The 23,242-nt window shown below is 42.5% G+C and overlaps 1 protein-coding gene across 1 annotated transcript; it reads right to left on the reverse strand.

Moving 5' to 3' along the window:
* Window positions 1-766: 766 nt before the first annotated feature.
* LOC110497791 (glutamyl aminopeptidase) lies at window positions 767-16,397 on the reverse strand. The gene is made up of 20 exons (XM_021574155.2): window positions 15,414-16,397; window positions 12,495-12,636; window positions 12,074-12,208; window positions 11,570-11,690; window positions 11,315-11,469; window positions 5,004-5,117; window positions 4,759-4,893; window positions 4,579-4,644; window positions 4,232-4,297; window positions 3,938-4,098; window positions 3,730-3,812; window positions 3,473-3,609; window positions 3,307-3,362; window positions 3,064-3,214; window positions 2,741-2,814; window positions 2,538-2,642; window positions 2,190-2,363; window positions 1,821-1,961; window positions 1,589-1,670; window positions 767-1,422 (listed from the first exon to the last, which is right to left on the reverse strand). The coding sequence occupies exons 1-20, from the start codon at window positions 16,052-16,054 to the stop codon at window positions 1,273-1,275; spliced, it is 2,889 nt and encodes a 962-aa protein (XP_021429830.2). The 5' UTR covers window positions 16,055-16,397; the 3' UTR covers window positions 767-1,272.
* Window positions 16,398-23,242: the final 6,845 nt, after the last annotated feature.

Raw genomic sequence — 23,242 nt, forward strand, 5'->3', positions numbered from 1 at the left:
TAGAGGCTGCTGCACTGTATACATAGACTTGAAATCACTGGCCACTTTAATAATGTTTACACATTTTGCTTTACTCATCTCATATGTGTATACTGTATTCTTTTCTACTGTATTTTAGTCTATGCCACTCCGACATTGCTCATCCTAATATTTATATATTCCTTGATTCCATTATTTTACATTTAGGTCATTGTTAGATATTACTGCACTGTTGGAGCTAGAAACACAAGCATTTCGCTGCACCCGCAATAACATCTGCTAAACATGTGTATGTGACCAATAACATTTGATTTGATATGACAGACGAATCTGGGTTTGGCGGATGCCAAGAGAACGCTACCTGCCCGAATGCATAGTGCCAACTGTAAAGTTTGGTGGAGGAGGAATAATGGTCTGGGGCTGTTTTTCATGGCTTGGGCTAGGCCCCTTAGTTCCAGTGAATGTAAATCTTAACGCTACAGCACACAATGACATTCTAGACGATTCTGTGCTTCCAACTTTGTGGCAACAGTTTGGGAAAGGCCTTTTCCTGTTTCAGCATGACAATGCCCCTGTGCACAGTGAGATCTATACAGAAATGGTTTGTCGAGATCTGTGTGGAAGAACTTGACTTGCCTGCACAGAGCCCTGACCTCAACCCCATTGAACACATTTGGGATGAATTGGAACGGCGACTGCGAGCCAGGCGTAATGGCCCAACATCAGTGCCCAACCTCACTAATGTTCTTCCCTGTGGCAACACACTCATCCAGACAGCAGTATTCACAGTAAGTGCATATACACTCTTCTTTATTTCTTATACATTTGAACACTTTTCATTGTTTGAAACAATTTTGAAATAATCTTTTATACATGTAAATCAACATACCTGGCCAGAGATGAAAAGTTTTCATGGTTATTTAGATCATCTGAAATTCTGTACAAGCACTTCATACAAAATTAAATATTTCTGCATCAAAAACATACTTTTATAAGTAATGCAGGAAAGGCACTAAGTACTGTAAATTGATTCCACTAGATTAAAGATAGAGTATTCCGCTGAGTTACTGGCCGGAATTCAGTCATTTCAGATAGAGTTTTTCTGCCCTTCAGAAGTGTGTTTGATTTGCACAGCAGAGTGCCCAGGATGGAGGGACTTGACACTTGATTTAGAAACAAGCAGTCCTGTGGCATGATCTATCCCTATTGTTGAATGATTGAGTAGAAACCGCATGAAGGTTTGTGATTTGGATTAGGTTTACAGTTCTTTAGTCTTGTGTTGGCCTGATGTCATCAGTAAGTGAAGTTGCTCTCCAGCCATGAGCTGATCTCTGCCTTGTTCCTCCTGACCCATTCAATGTTGTTCTTCACTGTTTCTAGAGCTTGCTGCCTAGGCATCTCCCCAGCCCCGGCATTAGGGTTCAGCTTGAAAAAGTGCTCCATCTAAAATACAACCAAACAGTCAGTCATAAACACAGCCACAGTCTAAAGGCACAATCCACATACATCAGTCAATCTTAAATTCGAGCACACCAGCGCTTGTTTTCGATTTGAGTGGTTTAATGTTAGAGTTATTCCAGTTCTATGAATAGAAGGGCTCTGTCTTAACCTGCCACAGCTGTAGCTCTGTGTTGAAGGTGGTGCTGATTCTGGTCAGCAGGCGTCCCAGGTTCCTGTCATTGATCGTGTATCTGTAACAAAACAAAAGGAGGCTTAATTGCTGCTAATTCAGTCAATTTACTTACAGCATCGCATTCCATGTAGTCACTATCACTTCAATGACTCTGGGCTCAGTGACTCTCCATTCAGACTCAGAGAAGTAAATCAGAGAATGGGCTCACCTGTTCACTAGGTAGTTCCAGTTGAGGACGACCCAGTTCCAGGCCATGGTCTTGCCGTAGCGATTCAGAGAGACATAGCGGACCACAGTGAACAGATCCTGAGTCCTCACAATACTCTCATCTTTACACGCCTCCAGCAAGCTGTGAAACAACACAACACCGTTATCTTAAGCACCATTCTCATAAGCCATATCTAGCTGAACAAACTAAAATATTCCCAGAAAAAAAGTATCACACTTTTGCCAATAAATGTACTCTCGCTCTAGTAATAACTTTTCAATGGATTATGTTAAGAAGTGATTTTGAATAATGCTTTTAAAAATTATATATAAAGAGAAAGTATGAAGATAATGATTGTTTTTTATTTACTTATTCAGAAGACTGATGTTCTCCACAGATGCCAATCCATACAAGAGCTTGTCCTTCTCTTGGGCCAAACTCTCTGTTTTGTATCTCTCAAACATTACGTTCCACTTCGCCCCAGTGCCTGAGTTCTTCATGCCGTAGCGATACACCAGCAAGCGCAGGTTCACCCCCACAGTGCTGGAGGCCAAAGGTCATGTTACCATTTAGGCTTAGTGGGATAAACAGGATTTTAGGAATAGGAATGCTAATGAAGTAGTTAGTTATGTCCATGTACGGCAGATTGGTTTAGTAAGTAGATCATGTGTCATTTTAGTGATTTTATTCAAGAGTCAAGACTAATACTGTATTTACCTGATGGTTCCTGCGATCCATTGGTCAAATATAGCAGATGCTTCATTTAGAACTTCCTGGTCGCCCATTTGACAAGCAATTTCAAGGACTGTCTCACGCAACAGCCTATACAAAACCAATATAGACAATACAGTTTAGGATCAATATTCAGTAAATACACCAGTGATCTGTCAAATACAGTAGACCGTCTCTCCTAGTCTTACCTATCTCTCTGGCTTCCCACGTCGTCCCATCCCAGTTGCCTGGAGATAGTCTGCACATGCTCACGGAATAATTTCTTTAGGGAAAGTAAGTGACACCCCATGTATGAGTAAACTCACAAGATTATTATTTTGTGTGTGTGTGTGTGTGTGTGTGTGTGTGTGTGTCTGTGTGTGTGTGTGTGTGTGTGTGTGTGTGTGTGTGTGTGTGTGTGTGTGTGTGTGTGTGTGTGTGTGTGTGTGTGTGTGTGTGTGTGTGTGTGTTCTGGTTGGCCAGCAGAGGGCGGAATTCACCTGTTAAATGTTTTTGTTTTTAAATGACTCACCTGGAATTTGGGGTAAAGAACAGTGTCGTCTGATAACATGTCTTGCACATAGGCGATGGAAGAAGACACACGTTTCCAGACGATGTACTCCGTCTCATTGGTCAGGTATTTTGTCAGGTTGAATGCATTTCCATAATCGACAGCGTCTGCCCTGATGAGGCCGATAAGACAACGACATTATGTTTAATCTCAGATTTATATTGACAGATGTACTTCAAGTAAATGTCAGTAGTGTTAATTTACCTTCCCAGAGCAAAGACATCATCAATGTAACTGCATCGGTCAGCAGCGTCTAACTCCTAGTAAAGAAAGTGTCATGCTGATTACCACAAGTTTAACCCATGAACTGGTAAGATTAAAACAATTAATATTGCATCTGATACAATAGTAGCAGTTTGAATTATATTACCTGGTGATTTGTTTGGAGTTGTTGACTAATTGTGCTCCATATGCTGTCAGGGTGATTGACTCTGTAAAATCCAATGTGGTCGTTGTTGACCTTCAGCAGTCCATCCGTAGCAGGTGAATAGCCAGCTAGGACTAGCTCTATTCGTATGACAGACGAACGTGTATGACTTCAATTTGACTAAATACATGATGTTACCAGAGGCTGGAAATGTAATGTTAAAAAGGTCACGTCTAGGATTTGGTCAGAAATATCTTTACCTGGATTGGACTTGTTGAACATGATGGAAATAGACGTATTACTATCCACTGAGTACCACTTAACAGGGATGTTCCACTTGTAACTAAGATAAAAACATAGACCTTTTAAGAAATACTGGTTTCTCCTAAAAAATATAGCTGAAACTATATCCATGGGGAAATCAATCAATTATCACAAAGGGATTTGATAGTGCTGTGAATAACTGACCTGAGTGGTGAGGGTGGCTGGGTGGGATTAGCATTGGGGTCCAACAGGAATCTTCGCTGGGTGAGTTTGGTCTGAGCATTGATGGTAGACAGGTCCAGTACTGGGTAGCCCATCTGTTTGGTCCATGTGTCCATCACGTCTGCTACAGGCAACCCACTCACCTGCAAACAAAATGTTTTAGTGTGTATCATACACATAAAAACACGAAGATAGATGCAGTGAAATAATGTCAATAATATCAACAATTTATATATTTTTGAAGTACTACGACCAAATTAGATATGACAAACATACATTAGCAAGTGATGCCCAAAAGTTGTCTGTTTTGGCATTCTCAAAGTGGAAATCTTTCAAGTATTTCTGTTGAAGGGAGAGAAAAACAGGTTACCATCAATTTAGCAATGTGGCCATCCATAGATTTAATGATAAATCAAATGTAGGCTATGTATTGCTATGACCCTTTCAAGTTAAGTATTACCATGGTAGAGTGTCTGACAGTAATCATCATTTTAATTCAACAAGGAAGGGATTGCATCTCCCTAACACTCGCTATTACCACATGATTCCGCTATTGACTGAATAGGAATCAAGAGACTTGCTGTAAGGATACTTCTATCGACTCAGATGAAATTGACTCTTACCCGACAGCCATCTCTGAAGTTGTCTCGACCCAACCAGTCCTCCACCATCCTGAGAATTGATGCCCCCTAGAATAACAGTTACAGGAACATGTTTGGAATGAATTTAAGGACTCATTTAATTTCATTACATTTCATTCCATCTCATGAAGTAAGGCGAAAAGAGGCACAGTTTAAGATTACCTTACTGTAGGATATGCTATCAAACACAGAGGTAATCTGAGCCGGAGTTGATACATCCACAATGATTGGATGAGAGGTGACGAGTGCATCGTCCACCATGACAGGAAGTACATCACTGATGATCATGATGTCACGCTGGTAAAGACCGAGACCAAAGTAGATTTAGAATTTATTCATAACCAGAGTTGAGGTTAAAGCAAATCCATTTCAAATCACTCAATTTAGGATCTGTTAGATGGACTCACCATTCCCCAGAGGGGCTCAGCCTCCTCTACACCGATGTACTCAAAGAAACTGGCAAAGCCCTCATTTAGCCAAAGGTCATCCCACCAATCCATTGTCACGATGTTCCCGAACCACTGCAGGAAAATACAACATGCAAAGTTATCTTCCAGCTGACTTTATTTACAAACAAGTGTGTATGGGTGAGTGTGAGGGTGTGCATGTGTGTGTGAGTGCTTGTGTGTTCTGGATACTCCAGCCAACAGTGGGACTCAAAGATAGTTGGACTCATAAATAGCAGGTGAGCCAAGGACACAAAACAACAGAGAAACACACACATACCAGACAAAGTTCCAACAACACAATATTTTCATGCACACACTCTGCATACAGTATAAAACATAAAACACAGAACAAAGTTACAGACACAATGAGAACATATAAAACCCACATAGTTTCTACTGGTATTTACTAGTGAAGTTAAGTGCTACTCTCACTTTTTCACATTTTCTTATGATATACTCATATATATATATATATATATTTTTTTTTTTTTACATTTTATTTATTTAACCAGAAAAAGCCCATTGAGACCCAGAGTCTCTTTTTCAAGGGAGACCTGGCCAAGAAGGCAGCAACAATCAATACATTACATAATTAAAACATACAACAATACAATACAACATGATCCAGCCCCAAAAAAGCATTTTTAAATTCATTCAGTGGCACTAACATATCTAGATGAAGCATGGATTGTAGACTATTCCATGTGTCTGGTGCACAAGAAGAGAAGGCAGTCTTGCCTAATACTGTGAATGTCCTGGGGACTTTAAGTAGCAACCACCTAGCAGACCAGGTATGGTAACAGCTAGTGGTGAAGGAGACCAGACTACAGAGGTAAAGAGGGAGTTTACCCAAAAGGGCTTTGTCGATGAACACATACAAATGTATCTTTCTGAGCATATAACGTGAGGTCCATCCTACCATATGGTACAATGTGCAATGGTGGGTGAGTGACTTGGCATTTGTAATAAAGCGCAAGGATGCATGATAAACAGAGTCCAGTCTCTGTAAGACGGAGGAGGTTGCATGCATATGCAACAAGTCACTACAATCAATAACAGAGAGAAAAGTGTCCTGAACAAGCTTCTTTCTAGCCGTAAGAAGGAAGCAAGACTTATTACGAAACTAAAAACCCTATTTCAATTTAAGCTTTGTCACAATATTATCCACGTGAACTTTAAAGGACAACTTGTCATCCAACCAAATACCTAGGTATTTGTAGGATGACACTTTTTCAATGGATAAGCCACCAGATGTGACAAGGCTAATGCTCTCTGGCAGAGTTCTAGCTCTGGTAAAGGTCATGAATTTAGTTTTTTGTATATTCAAGACCAATTTGAGATAATAAAGGGAGGCCTGCAGTGATTGAAAAGCAGTCTGGAGCTCTTCAACAGCCTGAACCAGAGAAGGAGCACATGAATATATAACTGTATCATCTGCATATAGATGTAACATTGCTGGTTGCATCCCATTTCCCAAATCATTAATAAAAATTGAGAAGAACACAGGAGCTAAAATGGAACCCTGGGTCACACCTCTATTAATCTCAAGAAAGCTAGACTTGTGATTGTCAGTATATACACATTGTGTTCTGTCAGAAAGATAGTTCCTAAACCAATTTACTGCCCCTTCACTGAGACCAATGTTACTGAGTCTAGCTAGCAACAATTCATGGTCAACTGAATAAAAGGCCTTTTATGAATCCACAAACAGAGCAGCACAACGTTGCTTTTTATCAAGTCCATTAATGATGTCGTTTGCCACTGCCGTAGCTGCAGTTGTGGTGCTGTGCCCCGATCTAAAGCCAGACTGAACCACGCTCAATATGTTCTTTTCAATTAAGAAGTTTAACTGAGTTCACTAGGGATTCATAAACTTTGGCCAAGATAGGGCGTTTAGAGATAGGACGATAGTTATTAGTATCTGAGGGATCTCCACCCTTTAGCAGTGAGAGGACATAAGCTGATTTCCAAATGCTGGGTATGGAATTGTAGACCTCAATGTAAGAAACAGACATATGCTTTTCTGTGGATTTTCATGCTTTTTATTGCTTTTTATGGATTACCGGAGTGTTTTATTTCTTTATGACTGGATCACTATCTGAACTGAACATTGTAAGCATGTTTTCTTGTAACTCTAGGATGTGGTTGCAACTGTGCTGATATTCACCTTCCTGTAAACAGGAAGGTGTGAACAAGGAAAAAGCTCCCAGTTCGCACTTGCCCCTCAGTCCTGTCACTTTGGACAGTTCATAAAACTTTATGGACAGCACCATCACTCTCTTATTGCCCAAAAAAGAAAAAACATCCTCATTGTTGGACATCATAAAAGGCTTAATGGATAACTGGAGGGCTGACGTAAGTCAATAAAACACTATCATTCCCATGAACAAATTCATGGTCAATATCAAACCATTCCAAGCTATTGATTGATACAAAGATAGGGTTGTTCTCTTTTCCAAACTTTGAGCTCTGCCGCTAACATGTGCTTCATGACTTTTCCCTCATCATTTGGGCTTCATCATGGTGACACAATACCGTCAGTGGTGACCCGTCATTCCGGGAAAGGCCACACCTGTTTAGCTATAAAATACATACTGTATTATTGTATACAGTTGAAGTCGGAAGTTTACATACACCTTAGCCAAATACATTTAAACTCAGTTTTCACATTTCCCAACAATTAATCCTAGTAAAAATGCCCTGTTTTAGGTCAGTTAGGATGACCACTTTATTTTAAGAATGTGAAATGTCAGAATAATAGTAGAGAGAATTATTTTGTTCAGCTTTAATTTCTTTCTTCACATTCCCAGTGGGTCAGAAGTTTACATACACTCAATTAGTACTTGGTAGCATTGCCTTTAAATTGTTTAACTTGGGTCAAACGTTTCGGGTAGCCACAAGCTTCCCACAATAAATTGGATGAATTTTGTCCCATTCCTCCTGACAGAGCTGGTGTAACTGAATCAGGTTTGTAGGCCTCCTTGCTTGCACACGCTTTTTCAGTTCTCCCCACAATTTTATATGGGATTGAGGTCAGGGCTTTGTGATGGCCACTCCAATACCTTGACTTTGTTGTCCTTAAGCCATTTTGCCACAACTTTGGAAGTGTCCTCGGGATCATTGTCCATTTGGGAGACCCATTTGTGACCAAGCTTTAACTTCCTGACTGATGTCTTGAGATGTTGCTTCAATATATCCACATCATTTTCTTTCCTCATGATGCCATCTATTTTGTGAATTGCACCAGACCCTCCTGCAGAAAAGCACTCCCACAACATGATGCTGCCACCCCCGTGCTTCACGGTTGGGATGATGTTCTTCAGCTTGCAAGCTTCCCCCTTTCTCCTCCAAACATAACAATGGTCATTATGGCCAAACAGTTCTATTTTTGTTTCATCATTTCTCCAAAAAGTACGATCTTTGTAACCATGTGCAGTTGCAAACCGTAGTCTGGCTATTTTATGGAGGTTTTGGAGCAGTGGCTTCTTCCTTGCTGAGCGGCCTTTCGGGTTATGTCGAGATAGGACTCGTTTTATTGTGGTTATAGATACTTTTGTACCTGTTTCCTCCAGCATCTTCACAAGATCCTTTGCTGTTGCTCTGGGATTGATTTTCACTTTTCGCACCAAAGTACGTTCATCTCTAGGAGACAGAACGCGTCTCCTTCCTGAGCGGTATGACGCCTACGTGGTCCCATGGTGTTTATACTTGTGTACTATTGTTTGTACAAATGAACGTGGTACCTTCAGGCATTTGGAAATTGCTCCCAAGGATGAACCAGACTTGTGGAGGTCTACAATTTATTTTCTGAGGTCTTGGCTGATTTCTTTTGATTTTTCCATGATGTCAAGCAAAGAGGCACTGGGTTTGAAGGTAGGCCTTGAAATACATCCACAGGTACACCTCCAATTGACTCAGGCTAATTTACATAATTTATCAGAAGCTTCTAAAGCCATGACATAATTTTCTGGAATTTTCCAAGCTGTTCAAAGGCACAGTCAACTTAGTGTATCTAAACCTCTGACCCACTGGAATTGTGATACAGTGAATTATAAGTGAAATAATCTGTCTGTAAACAATTGTTGGAGAAAATACTTGTGTCATGCGCAAAGTAGATGTCCTAACCGACTTGTCAAAACTATAGTTTGTTAACAAGAAATTTTGTAGAGTTGTTGAAAAACAAGTTTTAATGACTCCAACCTAAGTGTATGTAAACTTCCGACTTCAACTGTATATACATTTATAAAAATAATTGCCTGTTTTGCATGTTAGTTTGGCATTAATTCATGTCACATAAAACTGTAATTATTATTTTTTTAAAACATGGTCTCTATCTTGAGTAAGGCAGCTCCAAAATGCAGGTGTTTCAGTCTAGCTCAGTGCTTACTGTGGTTGAGGGGCAGCCAGCGGAATATACAGAGCGTAGGTGTTGGTAATCTTCTTTAGTTGTGCCATGATTGGCTCAGTGTTCTGTCACTCATGGGGACACTATGTCACCACAGAATCTACAGGGAGAGCTAGGCAGTTCAAGCCCCCTTGGGTGCTGCCATAGATTTACATTAGAAGTGCCCATCCAAGAAGGCTCAAGGTCATCGGCCACAGATAAAATGTATGTCAAATCACCTTATATCTACTGTAGCTTTAATTGGACTGATCAAGTTGCTTTCTAAATCTCAGCTAGCAAGCTAGACAAGCAGTCATCGTCGCGTAAACAATCTACTGGCAATTCCTTTTCAATCCTTGTCATATGAAGATAAATTATAGATAAAAGGTATCGGTGCTCATCGTCCATCGGACATAAACATTACACAACAAGTCGGAAATCGCAATTTCAACAATGAGTGGGTCACCCGCTAACACGCGCATCATCCTCTCAGCCGCAAGCGTTGCAAAGCAATCACTATTTTGCTTCGACAGGCTGCTATTTGGTGGCGAGGGTGTGTGGTCCAAGTCTGGGTTTAAGAATTTAAAACATCTGTCTGAAAGTGTCTCTTTTCCAAGCTTAAAAATATAAACATTGGGGCCTCCCGAGTGGCGCAGTGGTCTAAGGCACTGCAGTGCTAGCTGTGCCACTAGAGATTCTGGGTTCGAGTCCAGGCTCTGTCACAACTGGCCATGACCCTCCCCAATCCCAGGGAAGGGTTTGGCCGGCAGGGATGTCCTTGTCCCATCGCGCACTAGCGACTCCTGTGGCGGGCTGGGCGCAGCGCCAGGTACAGTATACACGGTGTTTCTTCCAACACATTGGTGTGGCTGGCTTCCGGGTTAAGTGGGCATTGTGTCAAGAAGCAGTGCGGCTTGGACGCACGACTCTTGACCATTACCTCTCCCAGGTCCATTCAGGAGTTGCAGCGATGAGACAAGTTCTCCATGGCACCTGTACCAATTGGATACCACGAAAAAGGGGTAAAAAAAAAGATTCACTTGCAACACCATGGGCCAGAAAAAGTTGAATACATTGGACATGCTGTTAATCAAGCATGACTTCTGCTGCGAACAAAACAACTAGAAACTCGGAACTGGGAATTCAGTGATGAGCTCCGATTGGGAAAATACATCTTGAACGGTCATCCAACTCGGAATTCCAAACCGAGAACTACGGCCTCTTCTAGAGCAACGACCTGAAGATCACTGACGTCATGATTCAACCTTGTTTTTTTTTTGTTCCCAGTTGTGTTGAAAGCCCCTTTGACAACAAAATGTGACAACAAGAAGGACCGCTGCGCCACCTCCCTGTCCAAGTGAGCACAGCACAACAACGGTGAGTCCAAAAATGGCTTGTATGCTGCTGCATAAATTAGCTCAAGTGCTTTTCTTCATGAGGAGAGGATACTAAATAATGTTGTTGGATCTGTAACCACGTTTGCCAGTGGCATTCTCTTCCCATTCAATTATTTGTTTTCATACAAAAAGTTCAGTAATAGACGCATGTAATTCCAGTTGATATTGTGAGGGTCGTTTTTTGTTTTGTTGTCACCGTTATAGTGCAATTAATGTATTGTTTAGTGTTTTGTTGTGTAGTGGCTTTGTGGCATGCATAAAAATATGAGTTTGCCCCACCAAAATGTACACGCTAAATCGTCACCGAATACTGTAATATCATTTTGGGGTGATTGAGTTTGGGTCCCTCTATGACTATGACTATGAAATATGTTTTTTAATTTTCCACTATAAGATGTTTTCCATTAGTTTTCCACTATAATCACTTTTGAATGTTTTCTCGTGGTTGTGTTTCTGTTGTGGGAATGTTGGAGACAGGTGTTTCTCACCTGGTGGACCAGCTCATGAGCGATGACGCTAGCCACACGTTGTTTGTTGTACGATGACGACTGGTTCTCATCATAGAGGAGGTTGGCCTCCCTGTAGGTGATCAGACCCCAGTTCTCCATGGCACCTGTGCCAAAGTCAGGGATGGCAATCTTATCTGGAAAAACAAAAATTGCAAGCATGTGTGTATAAGTCATTATGAATTAATTGTATCCAGTAGTTACAACAGTTCACAAACAGAGGAGATATCAAATTACCTAGCTTTGGGATGGAGTATGTCATGTCGAAATATTCCTCAAAGTAGTCAAAAATGATCTTGGTTGTGTTAGCAGCATACTCTGCTGTCGCAATTTGTGCAGGCTGTGCATAGATTCGCAACTGGAAGAAAATGATTAAAAGCAAAGTTGTTGAGGTAGGTTATGGGAGTGTGTATACACTACAGTATGTGCGAGCATGCCTGTGTACATACATGCGTGCATTTAATCAACACAGTGTTTATAATGATTTAGATTTTCTCCAAAACATTGTAAAGTGTAACTAACTGCTGAAATCTCAACACAACAATTAAATAAACTTTTTACCTAGCTTTTACACCATTTAAAACTTTGAACTGGACAGGCTTAAGGTAAAGTGTTACAATATTTACTCTCAATATACTCTGTAGACTATAAAATATGACTTTCAACAGTAAATATTTTCTTAGTTTAATGCAGTAGAGGGACCAGTGAAAATGACTGCTGAGAAAAATTGCAAGTACTTACAGGAATTCCTCTAGACGATTTCCTTTCCACAAACGTAAACTGGTGCACAGCAAAACATACCAAATAGGTACTCATTGGAACGGATCTCTGGAAGGACGTTTTGATCTTATTGTCAGGAAGCAGCTCTGGGGCGCCCTGGAGAGGAAGAAGGTCTGTGGTTTAATACAGATGTGAGTCAGCCTCTCTAATGGTTGTGTTCTCAGCACCAAGGACCCAAAGCAAAAGATTGATGGCTCCTGCTTTTGCATTCATGGCACTGAATCTCTTCTCCCTCTTAGTGACTTCCATTGCAGCTTCAAGTAAACTAACGGATGCACACCTTTTTTTGTGATAGATTGTGGATACATTATATGCATTTATTTGGTATGTTTTATAAGGAGCAATTTGTTACTATGAAATGTTTTTCTTGAAAAGACTGTACCTCCACTGGCATATTGGAGAGGGCTTCATAGTCCTTGTCATGGGTGATGGAAATCTTGTAGGTGGCCTTCTGGTTTGGCTCATCAAAACAGGGGAAAGATTTGCGGGCGTCTGTCGGCTCATGGTCGGTGGCAGCAATTTTTCTTGGAAGAAAAAGAAACATGGCATGACTAAGTCACCCCTTTATATTACTTTTTATTAGACTGTTGTGTACAATAAATGTTTAAGTATACAGCGATTACTGGATTGTGGCTGCTAAATGTGCTTGAGCAAAGAGAAAATTTACATTTCATGGCCAAGGCTGCAAGTAGCTTTACTACACCTGTCCACCTTTCAAGTCATACTTATCGACACACTAAAAACTACACTACAGTCGTGGCCAAAAGTTTTAAGAATGACACAAATATGAATTTTCACAAAGTCTGCTGCCTCATATATGATGGCAATTTGCATATACTCCCGAATGTTATGAAGAGTGATCAGATGAATTACAATTAATTGCAAAGTCCCTCTTTACCATGCAAATTAACTGAATCCCAAAAAAAACATTTCAGCCCTGCCATAAAAGAACCAGCTGACATCATGCTAGTGATTCTCTCGTTAACACAGGTGTGAATGTTGACGAGGAGAAGGCAGGAGATCACTCTGTCATGCTGATTGAGTTCGAATAACAGACTGGAAGCTTCAAAAGGAGGGTGGTGCTTGGAATCATTGTTCTTCCTCTGTCAACCATGATTACCTGCAATGAAACACGTGCCGTCATCATTGCTTTGCACAAAAAGGACTTCACAGGCCAGGATATTGCTGCCAGTAAGATTGCACCTAAATCAACCATTTATCGGATCATCAAGACCTTCAAGGAGAGCGGTTCAATTGTTGTGAAGAAGGCTTCAGGGTCCAGCAAGCGCCAGGACCGTCCCCTAAAGTTGATTCAGCTGTGGGATCGGGGCACCACCAGTACAGGGCTTGCTCAGGAATGGCAGCAGGCAGGTGTGAGTGCATCTGCACGCACAGTGAGGCGAAGACTTTTGGAGGATGGCCTGGTGTAAAGAAGGGCAGCAAAGAAGCCACTTCTCTCCAGGTAAAACATCAGGGACAGACTGATATTCTGCAAAAGGTACAGGGATTGGACTGCTGAGGACTGGGGTAAAGTCATTTTCTCTGATGAATCCCCTTTCTGATTGTTTGGGGCATCTGGAAAAAAGCTTGTCCGGAGAAGACAAGGTGAGCGCTACCATCAGTCCGGTGTCATGCCAAGAGTAAAGCATCCTGACCATTCATGTGTGGGGTTGTTTCTCAGCCAAGGACACAGCCATGAATAAAGAATGGTACCAACACATCCTCCGAGACCAACTTCTCCCAACCATCCAGGAACAGTTTGGTGACAAACAATGGCCTTTCCAGCATGATGGAGCACCTTGCCATAAGGCAAAAGTGATAACTAAGTGGCTCGGGGAACAAAACATTGATATTGTGGGTCCATAGCCAGGAAACTCTCCAGACCTTAATCCCATTGAGAACTTGTGGTCAATCCTCAAGAGGCGGGTGGACAAACAAAACCCCACAAATTCTGACAAACTCCAAGCATTGATTATGCAAGAATGGGCTGCCATCAGTCAGGATGTGACCCAGAAGTTAATTGACAGCATGCCAGGGCAGATTGCAGAGGTCTTGAAAAAGAAGGGTCAACACTGCAAATATTGACTCTTTGCATCAACTTAATGTAATTGTCAATAAACGCCTTTGACACTTATGAAATGCTTGTAATTATACTTCAGTTATCCATAGTAACATCTGAAAAAAATATCTAAAGACACTGAAGCATCAAAATTTGTAGAAATTAATATTTGTCTTTCTCAAAACTTTTGGCCACGACTGTACATTATCAACACTATCATTTTAACTTTGAATAAGAGCAACTTAACCGATAACGTACTGTGACGGGTAAATATACTCTTACCTAACGGAAGTTCAACCATGGTCCTATTAGTGATAAGAATCAATGCACTCCCTGGGAAAATAACTACTGTGAAAAAAAATGACGAGGTTTATTTTTCCCTCATTGGTTTCATCCCATTACACCCCTGTCTCTTTAGTGTGACATAAAGTACTAACAGATGGTGTGCTGCTGGGCCTCATGTGCACGCATACACACACAGACAAGCACAGATGCACACACTCACATTCAGTTAAACTCAGCTGTCAACACTCAGATTACGTCTCGTAAACTTGTTCCCAAAAGGAAATTGTCCTTGAAGGAATTTGGCTGAGGGTCTAAAGTTCTGCAGATTTTCTTCCCTATCCCACATTGCATAATGGAGTCATGGTTATAGATCTATTCAAATGGGTCCAAAGTAGCATATGCAGCACTCATAACACTGAGCATGTGAGGGATTTAGCTGCATTGTAACCATTCTCAGCAATCATTAATTTATGTCTTCGTAAATATTGTCTTCCCCTACGCCTTGATCAGACGGACAGTGTCATTGCTTCAATGCTGCGTAATAAAATTCCGCAGTTATACATTTTAACTTGATATGGCTCTGACGAAGGCCGTGAGGCCGATATGTAAGCTTATTAAATATCAGTGATACTATCAAGAGCAGTGTGCGGTTTCCTTTTTCCTTCAACTGGATATGTGTGCAACAAAAGTTAAAAGTTCACCTTTTGATACTATTTCTGTCAAGTATACGAATACAATTTGATGTATACGTTGGATATATCCAACGCATGCACCACAATAGAACACAGAACGCACTGCAACTGCCTCTGCAACATAATGCTGCAAGGCAAATGCAGCGTTCCATTGGAAATGAAGGTAATTCTGGTGTACCAAAATGCATACATGCATGGAGACACACAAAAACAAACTGAAATACACCCAATCTATAACCACAAATGCATGCCTCGAAGGACTTACTTGGTGGCCCCATTTTCTGTGTAGGTGACTCTGTAGAAGCCCACCAGAGATCCGTTGAGCCAGCCCTGGAAGTCCAGGGTGAGGATGTACACCTCATTGGGCTTGGTGGCCGCAAGCTCCTCCTCCGCCTCCACTACGACATACTCCTGCAGTTTGAACTCAAAGCAACCCTTGATGGCCACAGTCACATCCCTCTGAGCCTGTGGGGTTTTCAGGACAAGCCTGGGGACTGCCCTGACGAAAGTCTCCCGGATGTGGAGCCACAGGTGCCTCGTGGGTCGTCTCACCTCCAGGTGCACGGATACATTCCCCATGTAGAGGTCAGTGGTCAGGTCAGGCTCCAGGTGGAGGTCATAGTGCACCGGCTTCACGTAGTCCGGCAGCCGGAAATTCTTCCAGTCCCCGTCAGTGTTGTTGGAGGGCTTGCAGGGCCCCCTGTCAGCTGGTGGGGGAGGGGAGGTGGGCTTGGGGGGTCCCTCGGTGGGGGCTGGGTCAGCCGGGGTACTGTCGGGCTGTGTGAGGCCCACCCCCAGCCCCACAGCTACAGCTGACACCACCACCACAGCACAGATGAGGGCCACGTGCTTTCCTCGGATGCAATACCTCTTCTCCTCCTTCTCAAAGTCCAGGCTTTCAACCATGGTGCCCGCCTTGGTGGCCCAAGACAAAATGCTGTGGCCTCAGATATCTTCTGAATCCCCTACTGGAGGAATAACGTAAGGAAAGAAAACACTATTTCCTGATCAGATTTCCAAGGAGTTGCAGCTGACCACAGATCAGTTCCTGTAAAACCTGATAAAAGAGAACCCTAGGTTGAGCTAATCTGAAACTAACAGCTTATCATTCAGAGTTCCAGCATATCAAAGATGAAAAACTATTGGTCTGAGTTGATCCAAGCTCAGTCTGCCTGCCATCGAGTGCAAGGCTGCCTGTGGGAGGTGGAGAGAGGTTAGCTGGAGCGGTGGAGAGGAGGTGGAGAAGGAGGAGCAGGGTTGCTGAGGGGGAGTCTACAATAGAGAGAGGGAATACCACGCACTGGAGGCAAATCTTATACACTAATGCAGGGCAGTTGTTTTTCAGTGGGCATTGCGTATACATATACTCACTTCTTAATCCCCACTGATGCATATCAAAGTAGTGTAGTGGAGGTTAAGGCCTACGCCATATCAATTATGTACATTGCCTTCGGAAAGTATTCAGACCAATTTACCTTTTCCACATTTTGTTAAGTTACAGCCTTATTCTAAAATAGATAAATATTTTTTAAATCCTCATCATTCTACACACAATACCCCATAATGACAAAGTGAAAACAGGTTTTAGACATTTTTGCAAATTTAGTAAACAAAAAAACTGCAATACCTTATTTACATAAGTATTCAGACCCTTTGCTATGAGACTCGAAATTGAGCTCAGGTGTATCCTGTTTCCATTGGTCATCCTTCAGATGTTTCTACAACTTGACTGGAGTCCACCTGTGATCAATTCAAAAACCTGGACATGATTTGGAAAGGCACACACCTGTCTATATAAGGTCCCACCGTTGACAGTGTATGTCAGAGCAAAAACCAAGCCACGAGGTTGAAGGAATTGTCTGTAGAGCTCAGGATTTTGTTGAGGCACAAATCTGGGAAGGATAGCAAAAAAAATTCTGCAGCATTGAAGGTCCCCAAGAACACAGTGGCCTCCATTCTTAAATAGAGGAAGTTTGGAATAACCAAGACTCTTCCTAGAGCTGGCTGGCCGCCCGGCCAAACTGAGCAATCGGAGAAGGGCCTTGGTCCTGGAGGTGACCAAGAACCTGATGGCCACTCTGACAGAGCTCCAGAGTTCTTCTGTGGAGATGGGAGAAACTTCCAGAAAGACAACCATCTCTGCAGCACTTCACCAATCAGGCATTTGTAGTAGAGTGGCCCAGACAGAAGCCACTCCTCAGTAAAAGGCACATGACAGCCCGCTTGAAGTTTGCCAAAATTCACCTAAAACACTCTCAGACCATGAGAAACAAGATTCTCTGGTCTGATGAAACCAAGATTGAACTCTTTGGCCTGAATGCCAAGCGTCACATCTGGAGGAAACCTGATACCATCCCTACGGTGAAGCATGGTGGTGGCAGCGTCATGCTGTGGGGATGTTTTTCAGTGGCAGGGACTGTGAGAGTAGTCAGGGTCGAGGCAAAGATGAACGGAGCAAAGTAGAGAGAGGTCCTTGATGATAACCTGTTTCAGAGTGCTCAGGACCTCAGACTGGGGTGAAGGTTCCCCTTCCAACAGGACAACGACCCTAAGCACACAGCCAAGACAACGCAGGAGTTGCTTCGGGACAAGTCTCTGAATGTCCTTGAGTGGCCCAGCCAGAGCCCAGATTTGAACCCAATCGAAACATCTCTGGAGAGACCTGAAAATAGCTGTGCAGCGACACTCCCGAAATCACCTGACCGAGCTTGAGAGGATCTGCAGAGAAGAATGGGAGAAACTCCCCAAGTACAGGTGTGCCAAGCTTGTAGCGTCATACCCAAGGAGACTCGAGGCTGTAATTGCTGCAAAATGTGCTTCAACAAAGTACTGAGTAAAGAATCTGAATATCTGCAGTGTATGTAAATATGATATTTCCATATTTATTTTTAATACATTTTCAAAAATGTCTAAAACCAGTTTTGGCTTTGTCATCATGGGGTATTGTGTGTAGATTGATGAGGGGTGGAAACGATTTAATGAATTTTAGAATAAGATTGCAACGTAACAAAATGTGGAAAATGTCTAGCCGTCTGTATACTTTCCGGATGGATTGTATAAATTATCAAATCATCCGCATTCTAAAGTGGATTGAAGTCCCGGGGTTCCTTCCAACTTCTTCTAGATGCTTATTTTTTTGCGGGGGAAGAGAGACCCGACGGAACTACAACTTCCATTTAAGAACAAAACGGAACTCAACAGCAGAGGTACCGTTTCCGGTTGGTTTTTCTTTGGATTTTCTCCTACCATATCTATTGTGTTATAGTCTTATACATTATTTTAACATTTCCACAAACTTCAAAGTGTTTTCTATCCAATGGTACCAATTATATGCATATCCTGGCTTCTGGGCCTGAGTAACAGGCAGTTTACTTTGGGCACGTCAGTCAGGCGGAAAGTCAGAAAAAAGAACCGTAGCCCTGTGCTGCCCTGTATACATAGACATGGAATCACTGGCCACTTTAATAATGGTACACTAGTCACATTAATAATGTTTACATACTGCTTTACTAATTTCATATTATATACTGTATTCTATTCAACTGTATTTTAGTCAATGCCACTCCGACATTGCTCGCCCTAACATTTATATATTTCTTAATTCCATTCACTTGTTTTTAGATTTGTGTGTATTGTTATGAATTGTTAGATACTACTGCACTGTTGGTGCTTAGGAACACAAGCATTTTGGTACACCCAAAATAACATCTGCTAAATATGTGTATGTGACCAATAAAATGTGATTTTATTTGATTTGATTTATGTAGGCCCTAACAGTTTGTGGGCATCATTTGTCACCGTTGTAGTGCAATGAATGTATTGTTTAGTGTTGTGGCTTTGCTGGCATGCATTAAAAAATATATATATATATTTGTTTGCCCCACCAAGATTTACATCCTAAAATAACCGCTGCATGGTGGATATATTTCGCACTGCCGTGATTTTAGGTCATTCATAGTACACTGTTTCTCATCTAATTTTTCACACGGGGCGGGGCGCCTTCGCCAGGCGGGCTGTTTGCGAAATTTTGTGCAAAATTTTAGTATAGCTACTTCTCCATGCACATCAACACCACTGTATGCATGAATAAATACATGAAGGTGAAGAGCTTCCAAACTGTCAGATTATTAGAACATTTGGTACACACATGCTCTCCTCAGAATATCTATCAATCAAATGTATTTATAAAGCCCTTCTTACATCAGCTGATGTCACAATGTGCTATACAGAAACCCAGCCTAAAACTCCAAACAGCAAGCAATGCAGGTGTAGAATAGGAGACTTACCTTGATTAAATGTAGGTAGCATGGTTTCCTTGTTACTTCAACTTACTTTACTTGCACAGTGTACACCTTTGCCTCTTCAGTGTATGTCTATAACATCCTAACACAAGTATGAGACAGTATTCAAAGAATGCATTGCTCATCATATAAAAGTACAATTTTTACAATGAAATATGACAATCAATGATGTTCATAGACACTGTGGTATCTTAATCAATCCTATTCCAAGATGGTGTAGCAGTCAGGAGTCTTTTGTCTTCATCTTGTCGTGTCCCGGGTATATCTTCTATACATTTTTTTTCTCCGCATATATATTTTTTCTATTTTTCTTAACCCCAAACTTTAACATACTCTCCTGCAACCCATCTCACCCAATGTGGTATGGATCTGCTATTTTCTTTACTTTAGAACTGGAACCCCCAACAGCAGCTAGCCAGCTAACTAGCTACTAGGTAGTAGTTAGCTAGCCACTGCTAGCGGTCATCAGCTACCCTTCAGCCCGGTCAACTCCTGCCAGTGTGAGGTTCTGTGTTATGCACTATAGCCCGTTACCATATCATATGTGATTTAATATTATCTGCTGTTGGCTTGTGTGGGTGTATGTGTTATGCAACATAGCTGACTTGAGACATTGTTAACAGTTTCAGGGCCATGGGCCTTTCTCGTGATGGAAAAATACAGAAAAAGAACGTAGTGTAGAGAACAAATGGTCTTTTGTTAGATAACAGGAGCCAGGTGTGTGATAACTGTATCGAGTGTGTGAGCGTATAGATATTCTACACAACTACAACGACTGACCGCTGAAGCGCCTAGGGGGCTGGGACCAGCTCGTGTGCCAACAATCAACGATAGGCTGAGTGAGTTTAAACCACGCCCAGACTCTACTCTGTGACAGGCCAGCTCAGAAGCGGGAACTACTTCTGTCAGAGTATATTATAATAACTTTGTCAGGAACAAGTTAGTTCTCTGTTCTACCCTGCGTGGTGTTACAGCAAACCCGTATATACGAAAATTGCATTTACCACTTATTGCTTAGCTAATAAAAAGTACATAGTATACAATACGGTGACTCAGTGTCATACTTATCCTGATACTAGATTTGATTGACTCAACCCTTAACACCAGTCTGCACAGCGTGATTCAACCCAGAGCTTATCAGACTTTTTTTTCTCCATATCCCCAGATTCCCACCGCAAGTTCTGAACCTCTTCACCTGGATCATCACAGCTAGGCTAGCTAGCTGCTATCCGATTGGCTTCTCCTGGCTAACGTCTCTGTCCCGAAGCAAGCACCAATTAGCCTGTGTAATATTTGTGTTGTGGAGAAATGACCAGGCAGGAGACGGGAGTACAGTTAGTTTTTGTTTAGTCAAAACCCCTCGTGCTCTACAGTTCGCGGCACCCCAGTGCGCATGTGCATTTCCTATTAGGTGTAGTAACGTAACACTGTCGTAATGCATTACTGCTTAGTAACAGCACAGTAACTAATATAAACCGATGTAGATCCCAGATACTACAGCCTGGAGCTAGCCTTTGCAAGGCCCATCTCCCGGCTAGCTGAAGAGGTCCATCAGCCACTCCTTGGGCTACAATACCTATTTTGCCAATTGGCCTGGACCCCTTTTATTGCCAATATGGAGCCCCGCCGATCCATCATGACTGGACTACTGACGTAATCCGCCCGAGTTTTTTTTTTCAACAGGCGCCTCCATTGCGACGTCCCCTAAATGCCCATCTGCTAGCCTGCTAGCCGCGGCCCGCTAGCTGCCTAGAGCATAACGGACTGTTAGCTGAAGAGGTCCATCGGGCTACTATACATATTTTGCCAATTGGCCTGGACCCTTTTACTACACGGACCCCTGCTGATCCATCATGACTGGTCTGCCGACGTAACTGCACGAGGTGGCTACAACAGACTTCTTCCTTCGCGACGTCCCTCTAAAGCCCTTCCGCTAGCCTGCTATCCTCGGCCCGCTAGCTGTCTGAATCTCCGTGCCTCCAGCCCGCCGGCTACGCATGCCTCTCCCTTATGTCAATATGCCTTGTCTATTTTTGGTTAGCTGTTTTGGTTAGTGATTATTTTCTTATTTCACTGTAGAGCCTCCAGCCCTGCTCAATATGCCTCTGCTAAACCTCTCGCCCCACCTCCCACATGCGGTGTCCTCACCTGGTTTAATTGATGTCTCTAGAAACAATACATCTCTCATCATCACTCAATGCTTAGGTTTACCTCCACTGTACTCACATCCTACCATACCTTTGTCTGTACATTATGCATTGAATCTATTCTACCGCGCCCAGAAACCTGCTCCTTTTACTCTCTGTTCTAAATGCACTAGACGACCAGTTCTTATAGACTTTAGCCGTACCCTTATCCTACTCTTCCTCTTCTCCTCTGCTGATGCAAAGGGTAATCCAGGCCCTGCAGTGCCTAGCTCCACACCCATTCCACAGGCGCTCTCATTTGTTGACTTCTGTAACCGTAAAAAAGCCTTGGTTTCATGCATGTTAACATTAGAAGCCTCCTCCCTAAGTTTGTTTTATTCACTACTTTAGCACACTCTGCCAACCCATATGTCCTAGTCGTGTCTGAATCCTGGTGTAGGAAGGCCACCAAAAACCCTGAAATTTCAATCCCTAACTATAACATTTCCCGACAAGATAGAACTGCCAAAGGTGGCGGAGTTGCAATCTACTGCAGAGATAGCCTGCAGAGTTTTGTCTTACTATCCAGGTATGTGCCCAAACAATTTGAGCTTCTACCTTTAAAAATCCACCTTTCCAGAAACAAGTCTCTCACCGTTGTCGCTTGCTATAGACAACCTTCTGCCCCCAGCTGTGTCCTGGACAGCATATGTGAATTGATTGCCCCCCATCTAACTTCAGAGCTCGTGCTGTTAGGTGACCTGAACTGGGACATGCCATCCTACAATCTAAGCTTGATGCCCTCAATCTCACACAAATTATCAATGAACCTATCAGGTACAACCCCAAATCCGTAAACATAGGCACCCTCAAAGATATCATCCGAACCAACCAGTCCTCCAAATACAACTCTGCTGTCTTCAACCAGGATCTAAGCGATCACTGCCTCATTGCTTGCGTCCGTAATGGGTCTGCGGTCAAACGACCACCCCTCATCACTGTCAAACGCTCCCTAAAACACTTCAGCGAGCAGGCCTTTCTAATAGACCTGGCCCGGGTATCCTGTAAGGATGTTGACCTCATTCCGTCAGTAGAAGACGCCTGGTTATTCTTTAAAGTGCTTCCTCACAATCTTAAATAAGCATGCCCAATTCAAAAAATTGTAGAACCAGAAACAGATATAGTCCATGGTTCACTCCAGACCTGACTGCCCTTGACCAGCACAAAAAAAATCTGGGGCATACTGCATTAGTATCGAATAGCCCCCGATATGCAACTTTTCAAACAGAAATTTGCATCCTGCAGCACAAACTCCAAAAAGTTCTGGGACACTGTAAAGTCCATGGAGGATAAGAGCACCTCCTCCCAGCTGCCCACTGCACCGAGGCTAGGAAACACTGTCACCAGCGATAAATCCACGATAATTGAGAATTTCAATAAGCATTTTTCTACGGCTGGTCATGCTTTCCACCTGGCCACCCCTACCCCGGTCAACAGCCCTGTACCCCCCACAGCAACTTGCCCAAGCCTCCCCATTTCTCCTCCACCCAAATCCAGATAGCTGATGTTCTGAAAGAGCTGCAAATCTGGACCCTACAAATCAGCAGGACTAGAAAATTTGGACACTCTCTTTCTAAAATTATCAGTCGAAATTGTTGCAACCCCTA

This window comes from Oncorhynchus mykiss, chromosome 19 (assembly GCF_013265735.2).
Source record: "Oncorhynchus mykiss isolate Arlee chromosome 19, USDA_OmykA_1.1, whole genome shotgun sequence".
NCBI classification, from domain to species: domain Eukaryota; kingdom Metazoa; phylum Chordata; class Actinopteri; order Salmoniformes; family Salmonidae; genus Oncorhynchus; species Oncorhynchus mykiss.

What these genes read in the sequence shown, in the direction of transcription:
- LOC110497791 (XM_021574155.2), bottom strand. Translation starts at nt 16,054, where the DNA reads ATGGTTGAAAGCCTGGACTTTGAGAAGGAGGAGAAGAGGTATTGCATC. An exon ending in ATAGCATATCCTACAGTAAG is followed by an intron (nt 4,645 to 4,758) that starts GTAATCTTAAAC and finishes CTGTTATTCTAG; the next exon opens with GGGGCATCAATTCTCAGGAT. An exon ending in ACTTCAGAGATGGCTGTCGG is followed by an intron (nt 4,298 to 4,578) that starts GTAAGAGTCAAT and finishes TCCCTTCAACAG; the next exon opens with AAATACTTGAAAGATTTCCA.